Genomic DNA, 18,499 nt, shown 5'->3' on the forward strand with positions numbered 1-18,499 from the left:
TTGATTTATGTTTTGCAATTTGAACTAGTGTACATTTCTTTTAATTTATTAGTTTAATGTTTTGATAATAAACAAGTTAACATATTATGTATTAGTGTCGGGATAACCACACATAATTTTTTACTTTCACTTGGAATGGGGGATAGATAGTGTACAGATTTACCTTGTCAAAGTGCCCCTGCATGTTGCAGCTGAATACCCCTCACCTCATCCTCCCTGTCATACGTAGAAGACACAGATGAAGATGTCTCGAGAGAGCCGACACTGGTGTCGTTGTGTTGCCATGAGTTATTTATCTCGTTCACACGACTTCATAACTTGTGGCTACTAGTTATAAATCTTGTTCCCACAAATTAATAGCTCATGGCCATGACCTATTATCTCGTCCCCACAACTTAAAAAATTGCAATATTTTTTTCCCAAATGTCCCCAGAGGGGCTCTGTAAAATCCACCATTTTGTCAGGAAAGAACGTTTCTGTCGTTATATGTGTAGTTGCTTGCATATGTGCTTTTTCAGCCACGAAAGTGAAAATCACCAAGACATAGGTCATAGTATTCAAAGTTTTTAGAACAAAGAGACAAAAAGTGTAATGTGAAACAGGCTGAGCTTTCGTGGCTGTGGGCTGGAGGAGGGACAAGAGGGAGGAACACACAGAGAGGCGGGCAACAACACAGACATCTGGAAATAATTGGGGAGAGTAGGGGGGAGGGAGGGAGAGAGATCTGTTTACAAAAGGGAACAAAACAAATTCTGGACTTACATGTAAGTGTCAGAATTGGGGATGGAGACAACTGGAGAAAGCACGCGACACAGTCTACCAGTTACGAATAATATAGAAGAGTAGAAAAAGAAGATAAAGCCTAGTTCACAGTACAATACAAAGGAGATCTGAAAGCAAAGATCAAACCCAGGGATTGAAGGAAGCAGTAGTTACAAAGAGGAGCTTGGACAATACAAGACAACTGACACTCATCCTCAGGTAAGGTTTTTTTGAATTGCGGACAAAGAATCTCGACTTTAATGAAGTTTCCCTGTGCAAATCATCTGTCTCATTTCTCAGGTCATTTCTTTACATAAAAAAAGAAGACGTGGCATCAAAGGGTTAAAATAATTTGTGAGAGAAACAGGGAGCAAATAATACAATAAGAACATAAACTTTGTAAAGTTTATAAACCAGTGAAATCTACATTGTATTGTACTGTATCACAATTCTCTATAATAATATAAAGGACTGTGGATACTTGGCAGTTCTTAATAAAGTCTTTCTTTCTTTCTTTCTTTCTGATTCATGCAGTATGAGCTTAGTAGTCCACCTTAGAAAGTGAGCCAAACAATCGATGAATGAGGATAGTAAAAAACTTAAATGGAAAATTCGATATTTTGTCCCTTATTTTCAAGGACTTCCCCCCTCTTCCTATGTTTATTATCAGTTTATATAAATAAGCCAAAGTATGAAATATGAAAGAATTTATTGTAAAATATTGCCAGCATAAACTGTCTAAAAAGACTGAAAAGGGCATAGGCTTTAAATATGACCCAGCCCTCAGGCAGTCTTTGCAGTAGCAAAGGAAATGTTATGATGAAATGTTGATAAAAGAAACTGAAAAGTAATGATTTATTAATTACTGTGGTAGTGTCAAAAGGTTACTTATCATGTCCTTCGACTACTAGGGGCAGCTTTGGCTGAGGGGTAGAGCGGTCGTCCTCCAACCAGGTTCGATCCCAGTCTTCCCCATCTGCATGCTAAAGTGTCCTTAGGCAAGATACTGAACCCCGAATGGCACCCCATGGAAAATTGCTGCCCATAGATGCACTGTATGAATGTGTGTGTGTATTGTAAAACTATACTGTAAAGCACTCTGAGTGGTCATCAAGACTAGAAAAGTGCGATATAAATACAGACCATTTACGGTAATCATATAAGAGTAGGTCATAGAAACATGCAAATAAGACAAAGGACTTTTTCACTTTTTGTTTTACTTTTATTGAATTACTACAGAATCCATAATGTAGTTCTTGTCATTCTGAGTATCATGTTTTACTGCCTACATTTGAAATTCTCATGTTTACCGTACATACTCAAAGTCTTATATCTGACATGTCTTGTCAAATGAATAACATTAATCATTGTAGCTATATCAACAATATGTGGCTCTGCTTTGTTGGGAAAAGATGTTTGCTCTTCTGCACGTCACAGGTTTGCTGTAGTCATGGGAAATGCCTTCACCAGTATAATTATGTTTAGTAAGGAGGGAAGGGAACTTCCTTCCTGTCAGCAGTTTGACTTCCTCTGTGGGGTCAGTAGTGTGAGGCCATTCAATCAGAGACAAATCAGACTTCCACAGTGAGCATGTATACTGAGATGGCAATTTCTGTTGAATAAAGAAGAAAAACAACTCTGGGGTTGGAGTCACAACACATTCAAATACTCAAGATCCACAAATGAGCACATGGAAAAGGAAATAACAGTGTTTTATACCTGCTGGTTGGTTCCCCATTGATCTAATTCCACAAAGGTATGTCTGTGTTTTTGTCTGTTTGTGGAACGCATATCTCATGAAGCATTTATCTTACCAGCTTCACACTTGGTATTGTATTCTTAAGGCCCCAAGCGTCATATTTGGTCCGATTTGGACATGTGATACAATTCAATGTTAAAAATTGTAGCAGTTATTAAGGGGAAGGCAGCATCACATTACATTTGACAGATGCTTTTATCCAAAGCAATCCAAAGCAATTAGTGCATTCAACAAGGGGCCATATAGGGGTTCAGTATCTAACCCAAGGGCATGCAGATGGGGAAGGCTGAGGATCGAACTGCTGATCTTCTGGTTGAAGGACGACTGATCTTCCCCCTCAGCCACAGCCGCTCACTTCAGTTTGCGGAGCGACTTGAATGTGTCTTCTTCTAAGTCCTTGGATGAACTACAGCAGTGGTTTAGAAATTGGTCAAACCGTGGGTCAAAATTGCTGCCAGATCATTTTGATAATATGATTATTTTTATTTCCCCACATCAGACTTACGCAGACATTCATGGGAGTAGCATGTGCCTATCTCCAACAACATTCATAGCAATTTGTCTACAAAGTAAAAGTACAAAGTTTGTTTTGATGCTGCAATGCTTTATATCCAGCTGAATTACAGAGATTTTATTTGATGGTGTGTTTTAACTAAAATGTCAGAGTGAGACGCTGCCTGGCCTCCTAGTATAATTTCCATGAGTTGACATGAGTGAATCACCATGAGTGAGTGGGAGGGGGTGATGACACCTCTGAACCTCGACAGATTCAAAAAGAAAACAAATATCTCCAGGTGAAAAAGTGGTGTCATACGTAGAAGACACCGATGAAGATGTCTAGAGAGTTTTGTGATAAGAGCTGACACTGGTGTCGGTGTGTTGTCAGGAAAATTACGTGATCTCCACGGCGGAGTTAATACGTCACTTCCTGCCTCTGTCTGTTGCACCCGGCTGCTGCACCTCTCACCTAAAAAATACAGGAGGATTTGTTGTTTTTGTGGACGCATCTGTGCAGACAACCTCCGGCTGTGTTGTGCAAACTGCAGGTAAACTCCATATCCAGCAAGTTAAAACCTGATAAAACCTGATGAATCAAAATGAAGGGGTTTTGTAAACAAATTCTCCCCAAAACTGCTGAACTGAGAGTCCTTTTGGCTTCATCTCAGGGAGGAAAGAAGACATACAAGCCAAACAATGAAGAACAATGTGTGGTTTGGGACACAACCTGCAAATGGACATATGTTGCAAGTCATGAAGAATTACATAGAAAATGACTTGTCGGCGGTGACAGGGAAGGGATGGCTGCCAACCAGCTAGATATGAAGGTGCTTGTGTCAATGAACAACTTGCACCTCAAAACAGTAACATACTCCTACACAATAATATGTAATTGCACTTTGTGTGGCTGAGGGGGTAGAGCGGTTGTCCTCTAACCAGAAGGTCAGTGGTTTGATCCCAGTCTGCAAGCTGAAGTGTCCTTGGGATACTGAACCCTGAATTGCCCCTCATAGAAAAAAGGGCTGCCCTTAGATGCACTGTATGAATGTGTGTGTGAATGGGTGAATGACAAAAAACTGTACTGTAAAGCGCTTTGAGTGGTCATCAAGACTAGAAAAGCGCTATATAAATACAGACCATTTACCATTTATGTGGTGGTCAGTGTTGATATTGTGACACTGGCTACAAACAAATTGACATATGGACAATGAGAAGCTTACAAAATATGTTTAAACTGTAGCAGGTCAAAGGACATCAGCTGAGTTGGTGTGTGTCTCCATTTCAGCAAAAGAGAAAAGTGAGTGAGTGGACTCAGGCTGGAATGAAAGAATCAATAGAAATAGTATAATATAAAAAATAATGCCAGATCATAGGTCAATCATTTTACAGCTGAATGAATTCTTGAGGAGGCAGTCCTTTATATACGCAAAATAGAATAATAAAAAAAAGGAGAGCCAATGATGGACTCAAAAGTATCTGGCAGCAGACAAGATGACAAACCTCCGTCTTCCATGAGCACATCCATATTACCCATGAGTAACAAAGATTTAACGAAATATACAAACTTTGTTGATTATAAATGTGTTTTTAAAAGTCAACTGACACTATTGAAGGGTGCATAGTTGGGAACTTTGCAGTTGGTACACTCTCATTTATAGAGATTTTTTGAATGGGCCAATATAAAGTTGTTATACAAGTCTTTAAAAAGACTGTTGAAATCAAATTTAGTTACAAACACTTTCTTATAAACACATAATATCTAAAAAATGTGAATATAGGCTATAGATAGATGTATCTATAGATTATATTATTGAACCACTGGAGGGAAATTTAGGGTTCATTCATTCATTAAGTCATTGCAACCAGGCATATCAAAATACACCGAATGCCACTTCACGGGGAAAAAAACGACAGAAGACCAACTTCCGCTGCTAGGATCGCATTATTTCCTGTGAAGTGCGGAGATGTCTATTCCGCATGTGCTCACGGTCCTCCATCTTCTCTGCAGCCAGGTCCCTCTCGCGCATTTCTTGAGAAGAGAGACAGAATTTACAATAAATAAGATAAAAATAGAAATACAATATACAATATACAATAGTAGGCTGTGCCATATGAAGATAATATATATGTGTAGCAGTCTTTCATGGATTCTGGGATTTTAGTCTTACTCTGGTGTTATGCAGTCTGAGGGCTGATGGCACAATGGAGCCGCCAAGCACTTTGAGGCAAAATCCTGAATGAGTCTGTGGCTTAACGTGATCCTGAGCTGCCTCAGTCCAGCAAAAAGGGATGAGATGGGTTGTCCATGATGGCTTTTATTTTTCCTCTCATCTTCTTCTCTATCACTGCCTCAACACTGTGCAGTTCCATACCTACTACATAGCTGACCTTCCTCAGCAGCTTGTTCAGGTTTGTTGGTGCAACAGGTCGCTATGACACCTCCCCAGCATACAATGGCAAAAGAGATTGAACTGCCCACTATGTTGTCATTTTGCCTAACAGACTCATAGCAGCCTAGTGATGGGCCACCTCAGATAGAACAGCCTGCCCTGTCCCTTCCTGTAGAGAGCCTTAGTGGCTGAAGAGTGCCAAATGCGCTGGAGAAGTCAAAGAACATGATCCTCAAGGTGTTTTGTGGCTCCTCTGGTTGTGTGTATGCTCTGTTAGGCAGGTAGATGATGGCATCGTTGACAAGTGTCTAGTATGCAAACTGTAGCGGATCCATGTGATCACGTACCAGGGGCCTGAGGGGCTGTAAGACGAGCCTATTGAAGGTTTTCCTGACCTGTGACATTAAAGCCATGGGTCTTAATTCCTCTGGCCTTTTTGGTCTTGGTTTCGGTGAGCTGCAATTTCCCCCAGAGATGATGGAAGTAGGGGTGCTGAGTGTGCTTGTGTATTGTTTTAAACTTGGTGTGATGGTGCTAATAGACAGTTTTTCCTTTTTCAGGTACAGGTTACATGTCTTACAGTTTAACATGTTTCTGTCTCTGTAGTGAGGAGTTGCGTTTTGGAGTGCAGTCTTTAATGAATTCTGTTATTGGGCCTAATAATGCCCTACTTCATGTGTGTGTGAGTGAGTGAGTGAGGTTTTTGAGTACGGTCCTTGATTAAAGATTGTGTGTAAGCATTGCATATGGCCTTTTCAGATTAGTATACTTCTTTGTTTCGCTGCTGTTTTTTTGCTGCGTGTGTGTGTGGGCGCATGAATGTTAGAACACTCAAGTACCTGGTTCTATTATTATACCTGTATAGTGTGGCTGTGTATTAGTCAATAATAAATTGTTTTTCATCTATTTACTGCCTTTGGCCATATCGTCCGTAAAATTTAACATCAATTTCCATTGCAATGCCGATGACACCCAGCAAATCACCCACTGCAGATGGTGGAGTGTAAACAGTAACGACAATGGTGGCCCAAAACTCCCAAGGCAGATAGTATGGCCTCAATTCCACAGCTAACAGTTCAGTGTCAGGAGGGCAGAGTTTAGCTGTTCTATCTGTCTCCTGAAACATATTAGAGATGAGGCTTGGTCTTTCATAGGAGATTTTCTCCATTTAATCAAACCACTCCTTCACTGATATATTTCCTTTAGTTTTCCAATGTTGGAGCACTAACCTGCATCCAGTGATGAGTGCTATTCTGCACCATGTAGTCTGATGGACATTTAAACCACTTCCTTTTGGTAACACTCCTAATAGACAAAGCAGCAGTTGCTGTACCAGTGCAGAGGACATCACTGAATTGATGAAGGAGATAATTTTAGACCATATCATGTGGCATAAATATAATATTTCTAAGAGGGTGCCACAAGTGGTATATCATCTCCAACACAAGTCAGAGTTTCTAAGTCCTAACTGTGCCAATTTACTAGGGGTCCAGTAAGTTCTTTTGACAATTTTATAATTAATCAGGAGTGTCTGCATTTCCCTTGATAATTTAAACCATTATCTCAAATTTCCCCCCATGTTTCACCAGATATCTTTGCCCCCATTATAACTCTCCCAGCATCTCTCAAGACTCTTCAAAACTGGGTTGCTGAGATCCCCTCAAAAAGTTATAAAAACATGATGTTTTCCTTTTAAATTGCCAACCCTGTTCCAATTTGTCCTGTATTTCAGTTCCAGTAGTTGTCTAAGGTATGCCAGAATACAGCTCCCATAATTGCAGGTACTTCCGTAAATCCCTATTTGGGAGTTTTTACTTTGTCCTTAATTGTTCAAAAGACATTAAGTGTTCTCCGTCAAATAGGTCCTGAATATTAACAATGCCTGATTTCATCGATCCAGCCCAGTTTTTGTAAAATTCAGATTCAAGCCTGTGATCTTGTGTGAAGTTTGCCATGTCTGCTGTGAGAAGCTGAGGACTGGATTATTATGGAGGATAGAGGAGAGAGACTCTATAGGGGCATTGCCTCAGACTTCGAACAATGACTCACCATCCTCACTTTGACCGAAAAATAGTCGATCAAGGTGAGGATGTGAGGTACAAGAGAAGTTTATGCTCCTCTCCACCACCCTTAATGCCCACTATGTTATCATTTTGCCTAATAGCGATTTCTAATGGTTCAAGCATCAGTGCAAATATTAAGGGGAATATAGGACAGCCCGGCCTTGTTCCTCTGTGAAGCTGAAGAGGGGGATACCTTCTGCCGTTTGTTACAACAGATACCTTAGGATTGTGATATAATAATCTAACCCTGTTAATAAAAGAGGGACCAAGGCCAACATTTTCTAGTGATTGAAAAAGGTATGCCCATTCAATCCTGTCGAATGCTTTCTCAGCATCAAGAGAGAAGGATTCAGTTATATCTGACTCGTTTCCACCTTGCTAAAATCAGGCAGCCTGCAGAGATTATCAGAGGATTTTCTGTTTTTATGAAACCCACTTGATCTTGGTGGATAAGTTTTGGTAAAAAACAACAACTGTCTAGACGCCAAAATCTTGGTAAACAGTTTAGCTATAAATCAAAGTTATTATAGCAGTTTGCATTCTATCTGGAAGAGATTATAAAATTCGGCGGCTGTCCTCCCCTGGAGATTTTCCAGTGTAATGTCAGCTCCAATTTCACACTTTTCCTCTTCTGACAAGGTTGGGAATCGTACACTAGATAAAAAGGATCTAATATCTTGAGAGCACCTAGTTGTCTGATTTATAAAGATTTTGATAAAATGGCAAAAATGGCATTTATGTTTGTCACGTCTGTCTTCAGTTCACCTCTATCATTCTGTATCGCTGGTATAATTGATTGGGTGTACTGCTTCTTTTCTCTCTGTGCCAGAAATCTCCCTGTTCTCTCCCCTTGATCATAATATTTGTGTTTAGTTCTCCATAATTTATATTCAACTTTCTTCTGCAATATTCTGATTTAAATCTTTTTAGTTCAAGAAGAGTGGAGTGGTCAGATTGGATAGGGTGTATGTTTTCCATTTTTTTGAATGTCCACCTCCAGTTCATGGAGACGTTGAACGGATCTCTTTTTCAGATATGAACAGTGTTGAATAAGTCAACCTCTAATGACGGACTTAAACGCATACCACTCCATGGCTGAATTTGATGCTGAGTCTTCATTGTTCAGCCTGTAATACAAATTACATTTTTAATAAATTCCAGGGATTTCTCATTCTTGAGAAGGGATGAGTTAAATCTCAACCTAGGGGGTCAAAATCTTAGTAATTGGCCAAAACATAGAACCATTCCCACTGGTGTGTTATGTGATAATAATATGGTACCTATAGAGGTTTGTTCAGTAATAGAGATAAGCGATTTTGAGATAAGAAAATAATCTATCCTTGAATAAGAAGTATGTGGGTGAAAGTAAAAAATGTATTCCTTGTCTGAGGAATCTACTAAATCTTGCTCCCCTTCCAATGTATCAATTGCTTCCCTTGCCTGTGAAGTTCTTGTAATACCCGATGTACAAGTTTTATCAACTGTAGGGTCCCTAACCTTGTTAAAGTCTCACCTAATACTATTTATCAGTTTCCAAACTGTGTGTTTACATTGCTAACGTCTACAAAGAAACCAGGTAGGTCCGCTGTTGGAGCATATATGTTTATAGAAGTACATCTAATACCAAATAGTTCAACATTCATAGCTACCTATCTCCCTTCTTTATCTGATTGTTGTTTAAGTATTTTGATATTAAGATTTTTCCGTATTAAAATGGCAACTTTCCTCTGACTAGAAGACACTATAGAGAACTTTCCCAACCCAACCTCTTTGCAATAGTAACGAGTCCCCTTTTCCACAGGAGTCTCCTGCAGGCAAAACCAGATCAGAATTTTTTTGTTTCAAATATAATAGAATCTTCCTCCTTTTAATGGCTGAGTTTGCATCCTTCACATTTGATGATGTCAGTCTAACCAGTTCACCCATAATATGTCACTAAATGTATAATTAGCCAGATAATTAGAGATATCTACCAGAAAATTCTTTAAGAGCTCATGCCCTGTTCTTATACATAACCAAACACTTTTTAACAATACATAAACACAACAGAAAGAAAGAACAGCTATGAACTAAATACGAACGTGGCTTGCCTTAACTCCCCATCCCCACCCTCAACTTTCATTTTGTCAGCCACAACTAAATATTATTGTGTCTTCCAGAAGAAAATAATAATGATAATAATAATAATAACAAAAAAAGCATGAATAAACACATACATACACACATACACACATACACATACATATGAACTAGGGCTGTCAAATGATTAAAATTTTTAATCAGATTAATCACAGGTTAGCTGTGACTAATCACGATTAATCACCATTTCTAAATGTCCGAAAAATCCCCATTTTCTATGTATATTGTTTGGGAACGGAAAGATAAATGACAGAAGGCAGATATATACATTTAACATTTGTTTTTTAATTGATGACAAGTCCAAATGACAGAGTTATTAAGATTGAAAAATAAACGAGTTCCATGCAGATGAAAATGAACTAGTTCACATTCATAGTTCATTTTTTATGGGGATGATTTAGGTGACAAACGTTCGGTCATGTGTTTGGTTATGAATCACTGGTGTCGGATCATGTCTGCTTGTGGCTCCGCTCACTTTAACACTGAGTCCTGACTGTGAGCGTCACGTCTCGTGTTGTACTGAGCTCAGAATGTTGACGAGTCATTTTCATGATGTTTAAATGCAGCCTCATAAACTCTGGAGCCAATCAAACAAACACTAAGTTACTTCATGTACTGATCAGGTCCTGATAACTAGTGATGAGTGTTTATTAGTTCAAGTGAGAGCAGAGTGGAGGGGGACACAGAAACTCCAGCTCGGTACAAACCAACTGCAGCTTCTGCTCTGATCATGATGCAGCTGATCACTGATCAGCTGAGACCAGAGAAACGCTCTGATCTCACTGCGTGTGTCGCTCAGAGTGAGTGAGTGGGGGCGGTTATGGGTAGAGGAGAGGGTCATTCTGCGCATGCGCTAATGCGTTAAAAAAATGTACGCGTTAATTCCACAAATTAATCATCCCACGTTAACGCGTTAATTTTGACAGCCCTAATATAAACCCAAATACAATCTACCTGCTTATTGCATCTGCTAAGATGCAACACTATAAATCTGGTCCATAAGAGCGAACAACTTTTAATGCTGGCAAGTTCAGACTTCGTGTCATCAGGTACAGCTGGTGTTTTGTGCATCCATCTTGTCCTTTGTTGAGATCTTTTTAGATTGTCTTGATGAACAAAGTGGAATTTGCTTTTGGTCTTGTGACATATTTGTTGATAATACTTTCTGAGACTGTTTTTGCTAAATTTAATCCAGTTCTGGATTAAAGAGCAGCCGGGGAATGGAGAGGGAGTAGAGTGCACCGGAGGAGATGAACGCACTGGAGACAAGTGCCACTTGAAAACCGTTAACAGTTAAAAATGTAATGTTGGCAAAAAGAGGGAAATAGGAAGACATAATGAATGTCAATGTTAATTTTTCTTTAGGCTTGAGGTACATATTCTGTTCTTTAGTGGGTGTGAATGCTCAGTTTTGTTTGGCTGCTGCCATCTGTGTGTAACGCTGTGCCGACCTACCTCTCTAACATATTAAATATGGACGCAGTCACAATCCCTGCAATTATTTTCAGGCTTTGTAAATCACAATGCGTGTGCTAAATTAAAGTGTTTGCATCTACTCCCCCCAATATTTTGCGCACTTGGGTAGAAACGCGCGATATTGCATATTCATTAAGGCAAACATACTAAATGGACAGCGTGTGTTATTCTGCAAGTAGTAGATCAGCTTGCAAGTTTTTTTGCGGGTGAAATCAAGTTTGCAGACGATTTTACACGTGCAAGCCTTTAGTAGATCAGGCATGTGTAGTTCTGTTGGAATTTGTTTCCATTTATCTTTAGGCAAATAATACTCATTAACTGCATTATTTGTGATTAAAATCATGTTTGTTCGGAATGTTTTAGCGAGCCCTACAGATGTGGGATTTTACTGCTTGATTGGGTGCCTGTGGCTGAGGTAGAGCGGTCGTCCTCCAACCTGAAGGTCGGCAGTTCAATCCCCAGTCTTTCCCATCTGCATGCCGAAGTGTCCTTGCCCCTCATAGAAAAACGAAGTGCTGCTAATAGATGCACTGTATGAATGTGTGTGTGAATGGGTGAATGTAAAACTGTACTGTAAAGAGCTTTGAGTGGTCATCAAGACTAGAAAAGCTCTATATAAATACAAAACCATTTACCCCCCTTTAAGTGACTCAGCTTCCAACGGCTCCCACATAACTTAAACCCTGATTGGATCCCAGTGGTGAGTGGGCTTTGATTCGCAGGTGTCAGCCCCCCCCAATTTGTTCTGTCAATTTGTGTAGGAAGTCAACCCAGCATTTGTAGACAGACTCACAACATATAAAAATACATGAGATGTGCAAAGGAAATGTCAGTTTTATACCTACCAGTCAAATGTTTTAGAAATTCTAAAGTAATGCAAACCTACATGATGCATCTCAAGGTGAGGACAGCGTGGGGCAGCCTGAGGCATTGGGAATTTAATGTGTTTATATTTAAATTTTCAAAGAAGATAGCAAGATAGGTTTGGTCACATTAAATCAGCAGAATACATAAGATCTAGGATGTTTTCATTACAATATTGATTGTGTGATGAAGGTTTCTGGAGTATTTCTTAAAACAATGTTTACATGGACATACTGTTAGTTGCTGTAATAATTCCTCCACTGTGTCTGTGAATTTACCACTTCCTAACATCTACAGTCTTCTTCCTGTGCAAAGAGACATCATCAAGTTGCTTCAGCATTGCTCGGTAGCCTGTTGATTTTCACTATTATGTTACAAACCAACATGCAAGACCAGAACACATTTATGCACCTAAAGAAAGTAGGGAAACATAAAGAACAGAAGGAGCTCTCGTACAGCTCCCTGGGACAAAGTTGTCATTTTGGACTTGAATATCTATGATCTATGATGATACTCATTTTCAATCTTTTTGTGACTTGCTCCCCCTCGCTAAGGAAACCCAAAACACAACACAGCAAATCCATAAAGTTGTTTAATTGATCGTAACTATATTTTTTAAATATATAGGTTGTTTAATGGTTTGTTTCACTCTTTCTTTTGCAGGATGTCGGTGTCTCAGAGGTGTTTGTGCTGTGTCAAATATTTGATGTTTGTCTTAAACCTTATCTTCTGGGTTAGTATTTGCACAAGTCAATCCCCCATAGTTGCCATATGTGTTCATGTGATTTACCAAGCTATTCTTGCCACACATTATTTTCATCACTGCATTGTGAATAATGCTGCATTTTGACACTGGTTTGATTTTACACTCCCTGAAAAGCTAGGAGGATGTGGCCTATTTGGAGTTGGAGTATGGCTGTCCTTCACACAGGCAGAGTTTTCCTCTCTTCCTCTGTCCTTTCCATCCCTCTCAGCTGCCAATCTGCTGCTAGTTGCTGGTGGCATAACCATGGTCACTGGCTTCCTGGGTTGTCTTGGAGCCCTCAAGGAGCAGCGCTGCCTGTTGTTCATGGTGAGAAGTCTACATTACATAATTCTTTCTTTTAGTTGTAATTTGTGAGGCATTTTTGGGGATTTATTGAATAGCCAACAGTAGAGAGATTCCATGGAACAAGGAAAGAGAGAGATAAGGAATGACTTGCAGCAAAGGTGGTCAGAGATGATTGCTGTGGTTCAAATTCAGATATTATAATTTCAGTATAACATCTCAGCGTATAGATAATCTAAACGGTTTTGTCTTGTACTATAGTGCCAGTGTTCAACAGCTTTTCTCTGTTTTGCAGTTCTTTGTGATCCTTTTGCTCCTTGTCCTGACAGAGGTGACTCTAGTGTTGGTTATACACATCTTCCATGACAAGGTGAGCTCACCATCTAAAAGGTTAGGGTTCAATGGTTGTTATATACCTGTATATATACATGTTCCAGGGTAATGTACACAGGGATGAGATAGTAAAATCCCTAACCCCTGACCGTGGTCAAATAAATAAGGGTCAATAAGAATAAGCAATTAATTAAATAAGACTGAATAAGAATAAAATCTGAAAACTAGAATTACCGCACTGTGCTTGTATGCCTCCACCAACCAGAGCAGTTTCTGTCGACATATTTCGTAATATTTTCTTCTTCCAGATTGATATTAGGCCACTGTGACATTTACCTTTGACCCCTGAAATGTAATCACTTCATCTTTGAGTCAAGTTTGATCAAAAGTTAAAGATATTCACTCAAGTCGGTGTTGAGATATCACATTCAAGAGGACAGAAACTTTTGAGGCCACCATGACGTTGACCTTTGACCACTGAAATCGAATCAGTTAATCAGTGAGTCCAAGTGAACATTGGTGACAAATTTGAAAGAAATCCCTTAAGATGTCACTGAGATATTACATTCACAAAGCAAAACATACGTTTGAGAGGGCACAGAGACCTTTGACCTTTGACCACCCAATTCTAATCAGGTCATCCATGATTCAAAGTGAATTCTGCCAGATGTAATGAAATCCCCTATGGGCAGTCCTGATATATCACATTCACAGGAACGTGAGGCCACTATGACCTTGACCTTTGATCTCCAGTTCATCTTTGAGTCCTAGTAAATGTGTGTACCAAATTTGAAGACATTCCCTGAAGCTGGTATTAAGATATCACTCTCAAGGAAAACATAAATAGACTGTACTTTGTGAGGTCATCATGACTTTGATCTTTGACCTTGGCCTCCGGCCACTGGCTGTCGCCAGCGCAGAGGCATACAAATTATAGATCTTAACAACCCCACAACTGTAAAATAAATTACTAAGACAAAAGATAATCTAAAAATTTGCAAAGAACATAGAATAACTGAAAATAGAAAATGTTAGTAAGTGGACGACCTGTGTACCTGGAGTTGCGACTGGGATCATTACTGTTGAGTCAATTTGTTATTCTATTTACACACAAGAAAGGATGCCTGTCTGTCTGCTTTGCTATTTGGAAATCACAGACATTGAACTGAAAAGGGAACATAGCAAAAATTCCTTTTGCTGATCATATACAGTGGCAATAAACCATAAGTAAACCCTTTTAACATATACTCATAAACCTGTCTTAATATATGGTCAGATAAAATTCATATTATAATCTACAATCTAGGGTGGAAAAGTATGCAATCGACATAAGCTAACTAAAGCTAGTAAACCTGGGAATGAATCAATGAAACCAGATGTGTTTATTAGAGCTGCTTTGAATCATAAACAACACTCAGTTTACTTTTATTCACAACATTTTGAAGAAGATACACACTGCATACAAACATGAAAACATGATCCCAGTGGTGAAGTGTGGTGGAGGGAGCCTCATTATTTGGGGCTTTGCTGCCTCTGGGTCTAGAACAACTTGACTTTTCAAGTTTGTCAGTGTATCTCACCGCATAATGTAAGGGTGGCTGTTCACCAGCTGAAGCTCAGTAGAAGTTGGGTGATGCAGTTCGATCTTAAACATACTACAGAATAACTTCAAACAAAGAAAATCCACCTCCTGGACTGCCCAGTCAGAGCCCAGACCTTAACCCACTCGTCTGAGGCTTAAGCAGCTCTATAGAAAGAATAACCTCCTTAACATGTGCAGGTCTGATCTTCTTTGATATAATTCCAAGGGTTCACCTTCTTGTTCCATCAGCATCCCTAAAGACAGTATTTGTTTAGCTTAAACACATTTTGTTTGTCTGTACTTAGGACTTAGATGAAGATCAGGTCATATTTTATGATTTTTTAAAATTTATTCAGAAAATGGTATGGTGAAAAGCTGATCCCAGTTGAATCGGGAGGATGGAAGAGCTGGCAAATGAGGCAGGGGCTTGAGGGAAGATGGAGGCTGGTGGAGAGGAGGTTTTGAGGTGGTGAGCTGAGCAGTGAGCATACAGGAACAGAGCTAAGCAGACAGAAAGGTAGCCCGGGAATTGCCTGTGGCACAAGGAAACTTTGATTAATTCAATGCACTGATCAGGAAGTTGCGTTTGGAGTTTGATTGGATGAATTGGGATGTGGGTTGAATTCTCATGGACCATGTAAGTTTTTATCCTGAGGGTAGAGCGGTTGATTACACTGTATGTATCAAACAAATTGTAAATGGTCTGTATTTCTAGAGCACTTTAGTCTCTAGTCTTGATGACCACTCAAAGTGCTTTACAGTCCTGGTTACCCGTTTTGCCATTTACCCATTCACACACTCATTCATACAGTGCATCTATGCGCAGCACTTTCTCTATCATAGGTCAATCATACACTGTCGGCAAAGCAGTAGGGGCAATTTGGGGTTTAGTATGCTCAAGGACACTTTGGCAAAAGGAATAGGGGGGATGGACATCGAACTGCCAACGACCCCCTCTACCCCCTGAGCCATATCCACCCCTAAGACAGGACAAAGGGGGTTGGTAACTCAAAGCTGTGTTCAAATGAGTCCGCACAAGTGGCAGCACTAGTCAGGCATACTCCACCAATATAATCTATTTTTTACAGATTTGATAAAGCGGCCCCTGCCCCCCTAACTCTTCTGCGTCTGTCTCCAAACACAACTCCTCCGCCCTCCCCCTGACTGTCCCTCAAATTGCTGTGAGGGTCCCCCTCCTCCTTACACCTCTTCTGGCTCACAAGCTGATTGTCTTTTTCCTGATGACTTCAACCCCCCTCCTCCCCAGCCTGCATCCCCTACAGCAGTGGTCACCAACCTTTTCGAGCCCAAGATCACTTTTTAATTCCAAACGGAAGCCGAGATCTACCACCCTGATATCTTCCAAGAAACCCACTTAGGAGGGTCCTATTTATTATTTTTTGCAATTTCTGTTAAGGGCTGAATGCACAATAAATAAATATACACAAAGAAAGGCAGTTGTGCAACTTTTTCTATTCAATGCACAATATTCAAATTAATATCAATTCATATTTACAATGCACAATATGTAGCTTCTCAGTTCCAAAACATGTTCTGCAGAGGAGCTGCTACTGCAGCACAATTTTTTTACATATAGGCTTTGATTTGAATATGGCCACAAATATGATTATTGCCCTGTATGAAAGAAGTCCTTTGTACTCAAATAAATACAAGTACTACACAGTATGAAGCCGTGCATCTCCCGCTCCTGCAAATATTTCACAATAAAAAAAACTTTTAAACAAGGGATTCCATCAACAGAAACGCTGGAGTGCTTTTATTTTGAAAAGGCATACAGAAAGTGTTGCAACCATTTGTTTGTGACATAAATTCATCAGATAAACATTAAAACTCAGGTGAAAGATCATATTCTCTGTTTATTCTGCTGTGAACCACAATGTTTATCTGTCTATGACACAAATGTATTTACAACACTTTCCGAACCCGTTTCAAAGTAAAAGCACTCCAGCGTTTCACCTTCTGAATCCACTCATTTGTTCCAACGGGGCTTTGATTGTTATCGACAGACCGGAAAATGCGCGTCTTCATACCGTAGAGTCCTGACATTTACTTTAGTACATAAACCAACTTGTTCTTGAAGGAAATGACGGAGATAAACCTGCAACTCCACCGCCAGTAGCAGACACACACGCCTGTGAAAAACAGACAACCGACACACAGTTGATCTGCGGCGCGACGACAGCCAGTGAGTCCAGAGAGTTGGGGGATCGACAGTGAAGACTGCGAGATCGACCGGTAGTTTGCGATCAACGGGTTGGCGACCACTGCCCTACAGTATCCTTCACACCTCACTATGTTAGAAGAAAGCTGAGGAAATTCCACTCTGGCTGCGGGCCCCAATGGTGTCAGCCCCAAGGTGCTCAAAGCCTGTGCCCCCCAGCTCTGTGGAGTGCTTCACTGTGTCTTCAACATGAGTCTGAGTCTTCAGAGGGTCCCTGTGCTGTGGAAGACGTCCTGCCTCATTCCTGTGCCGAAGACGCCACGTCCCAGTGGCTCCAAGGACTACAGACCGGTGGCGCTGACATCCCACATCATGAAGACCCTGGAGAGACTCGTCCTGGAGCAGCTCAGGCCCATGGTCAGGCCACACTTTGATCCCCTCCAGTTCGCCTACCAGCCCCGGCTAGGAGTTGAGGACGCCATCATCTACCTGCTCAATCGAGTCTACGCCCACCTTTACAAGCTCCTCCAGTCCACATGTCAATGTGTCCTTGGGCAAGACACTGCCCCAAATTTCAGTGTGTGAACTGGAATGAGCAACAAGTGTTATATGAATGGGTGTTTGTATTGGTGAATGCAAACTGTAATGTAAAGCACCTTGAGAATACTAAATCAGATATTGATTTATTAGGGTTTGATTTCAGCAGTTACAGTACACTATACAGATGCAATTGCATACAGTACAGTATACAGATAGATACACCATTAAATATGCATGATGATGAACCTATATTTTTTCCATCCAAACTGCTTGTTTGGATAATGATTGGATTTTTGCCAGTACAGGGGAAACGGGCCAAACAGAAAGTCCTTCCTATGTCTTCATGGGTTAAAAGTTAGAGTTGTCCTTCATGCTCTACTTTCCTACCACTATTAGACATGCAGGTTAATTGCAAACTCTAAATTGCCTAGTTGTGTGAACATTGTTGCAGAGATTCAATATTTACAGGCTGGCCACTCTCAGTTATAACTGTGGAGTGTGCATCGGTTAGAATGCACTCTCCATGTTCCCCGTAAACTAAATGTAAATGATAACTCCTGAGATAATTGATACATTTTCTGCTCTTTAATCCCGCAGAGTTTGAATGAACATGTATACAGTGTTTGTGTGTGTGTGTGTGTGTGTGTGTGGTTCTGCAAAATATAACAAACAATGCAACTATTAATACCAGATCGATTATGATCAAAATAATTACCAGCATGACAAACCTGATCATCAGCCACAGCTATCCAGTAGCCTTTAGCCAAGCTACAATGCATGGCAGTACAATGTATAGGATGTTTTATTCTTTTGTGTATTATTAGCGTTAATAATACATACACAAGATAACAAGAGAATAAAAC

At 40.1% G+C, this 18,499-nt stretch overlaps 1 protein-coding gene across 1 annotated transcript in view; it reads left to right on the forward strand.

Moving 5' to 3' along the window:
• The first annotated feature begins 678 nt into the window (after positions 1-678).
• tspan4b (tetraspanin 4b) overlaps positions 679-18,499 on the forward strand; it is a 36,706-nt gene continuing 18,885 nt past the window's right edge. The window contains exons 1-4 of the mRNA XM_034594550.1: positions 679-981; positions 12,615-12,684; positions 12,832-13,023; positions 13,295-13,369. Of these exons, the coding sequence (XP_034450441.1) occupies positions 12,616-12,684; positions 12,832-13,023; positions 13,295-13,369 (336 nt within the window). The 5' untranslated portion in view covers positions 679-981; position 12,615. The remainder of the gene's footprint in view (positions 982-12,614; positions 12,685-12,831; positions 13,024-13,294; positions 13,370-18,499) is intronic.

Source organism: Hippoglossus hippoglossus, chromosome 8, assembly GCF_009819705.1.
Source record: "Hippoglossus hippoglossus isolate fHipHip1 chromosome 8, fHipHip1.pri, whole genome shotgun sequence".
Classification (NCBI taxonomy): Eukaryota; Metazoa; Chordata; class Actinopteri; order Pleuronectiformes; family Pleuronectidae; genus Hippoglossus; species Hippoglossus hippoglossus.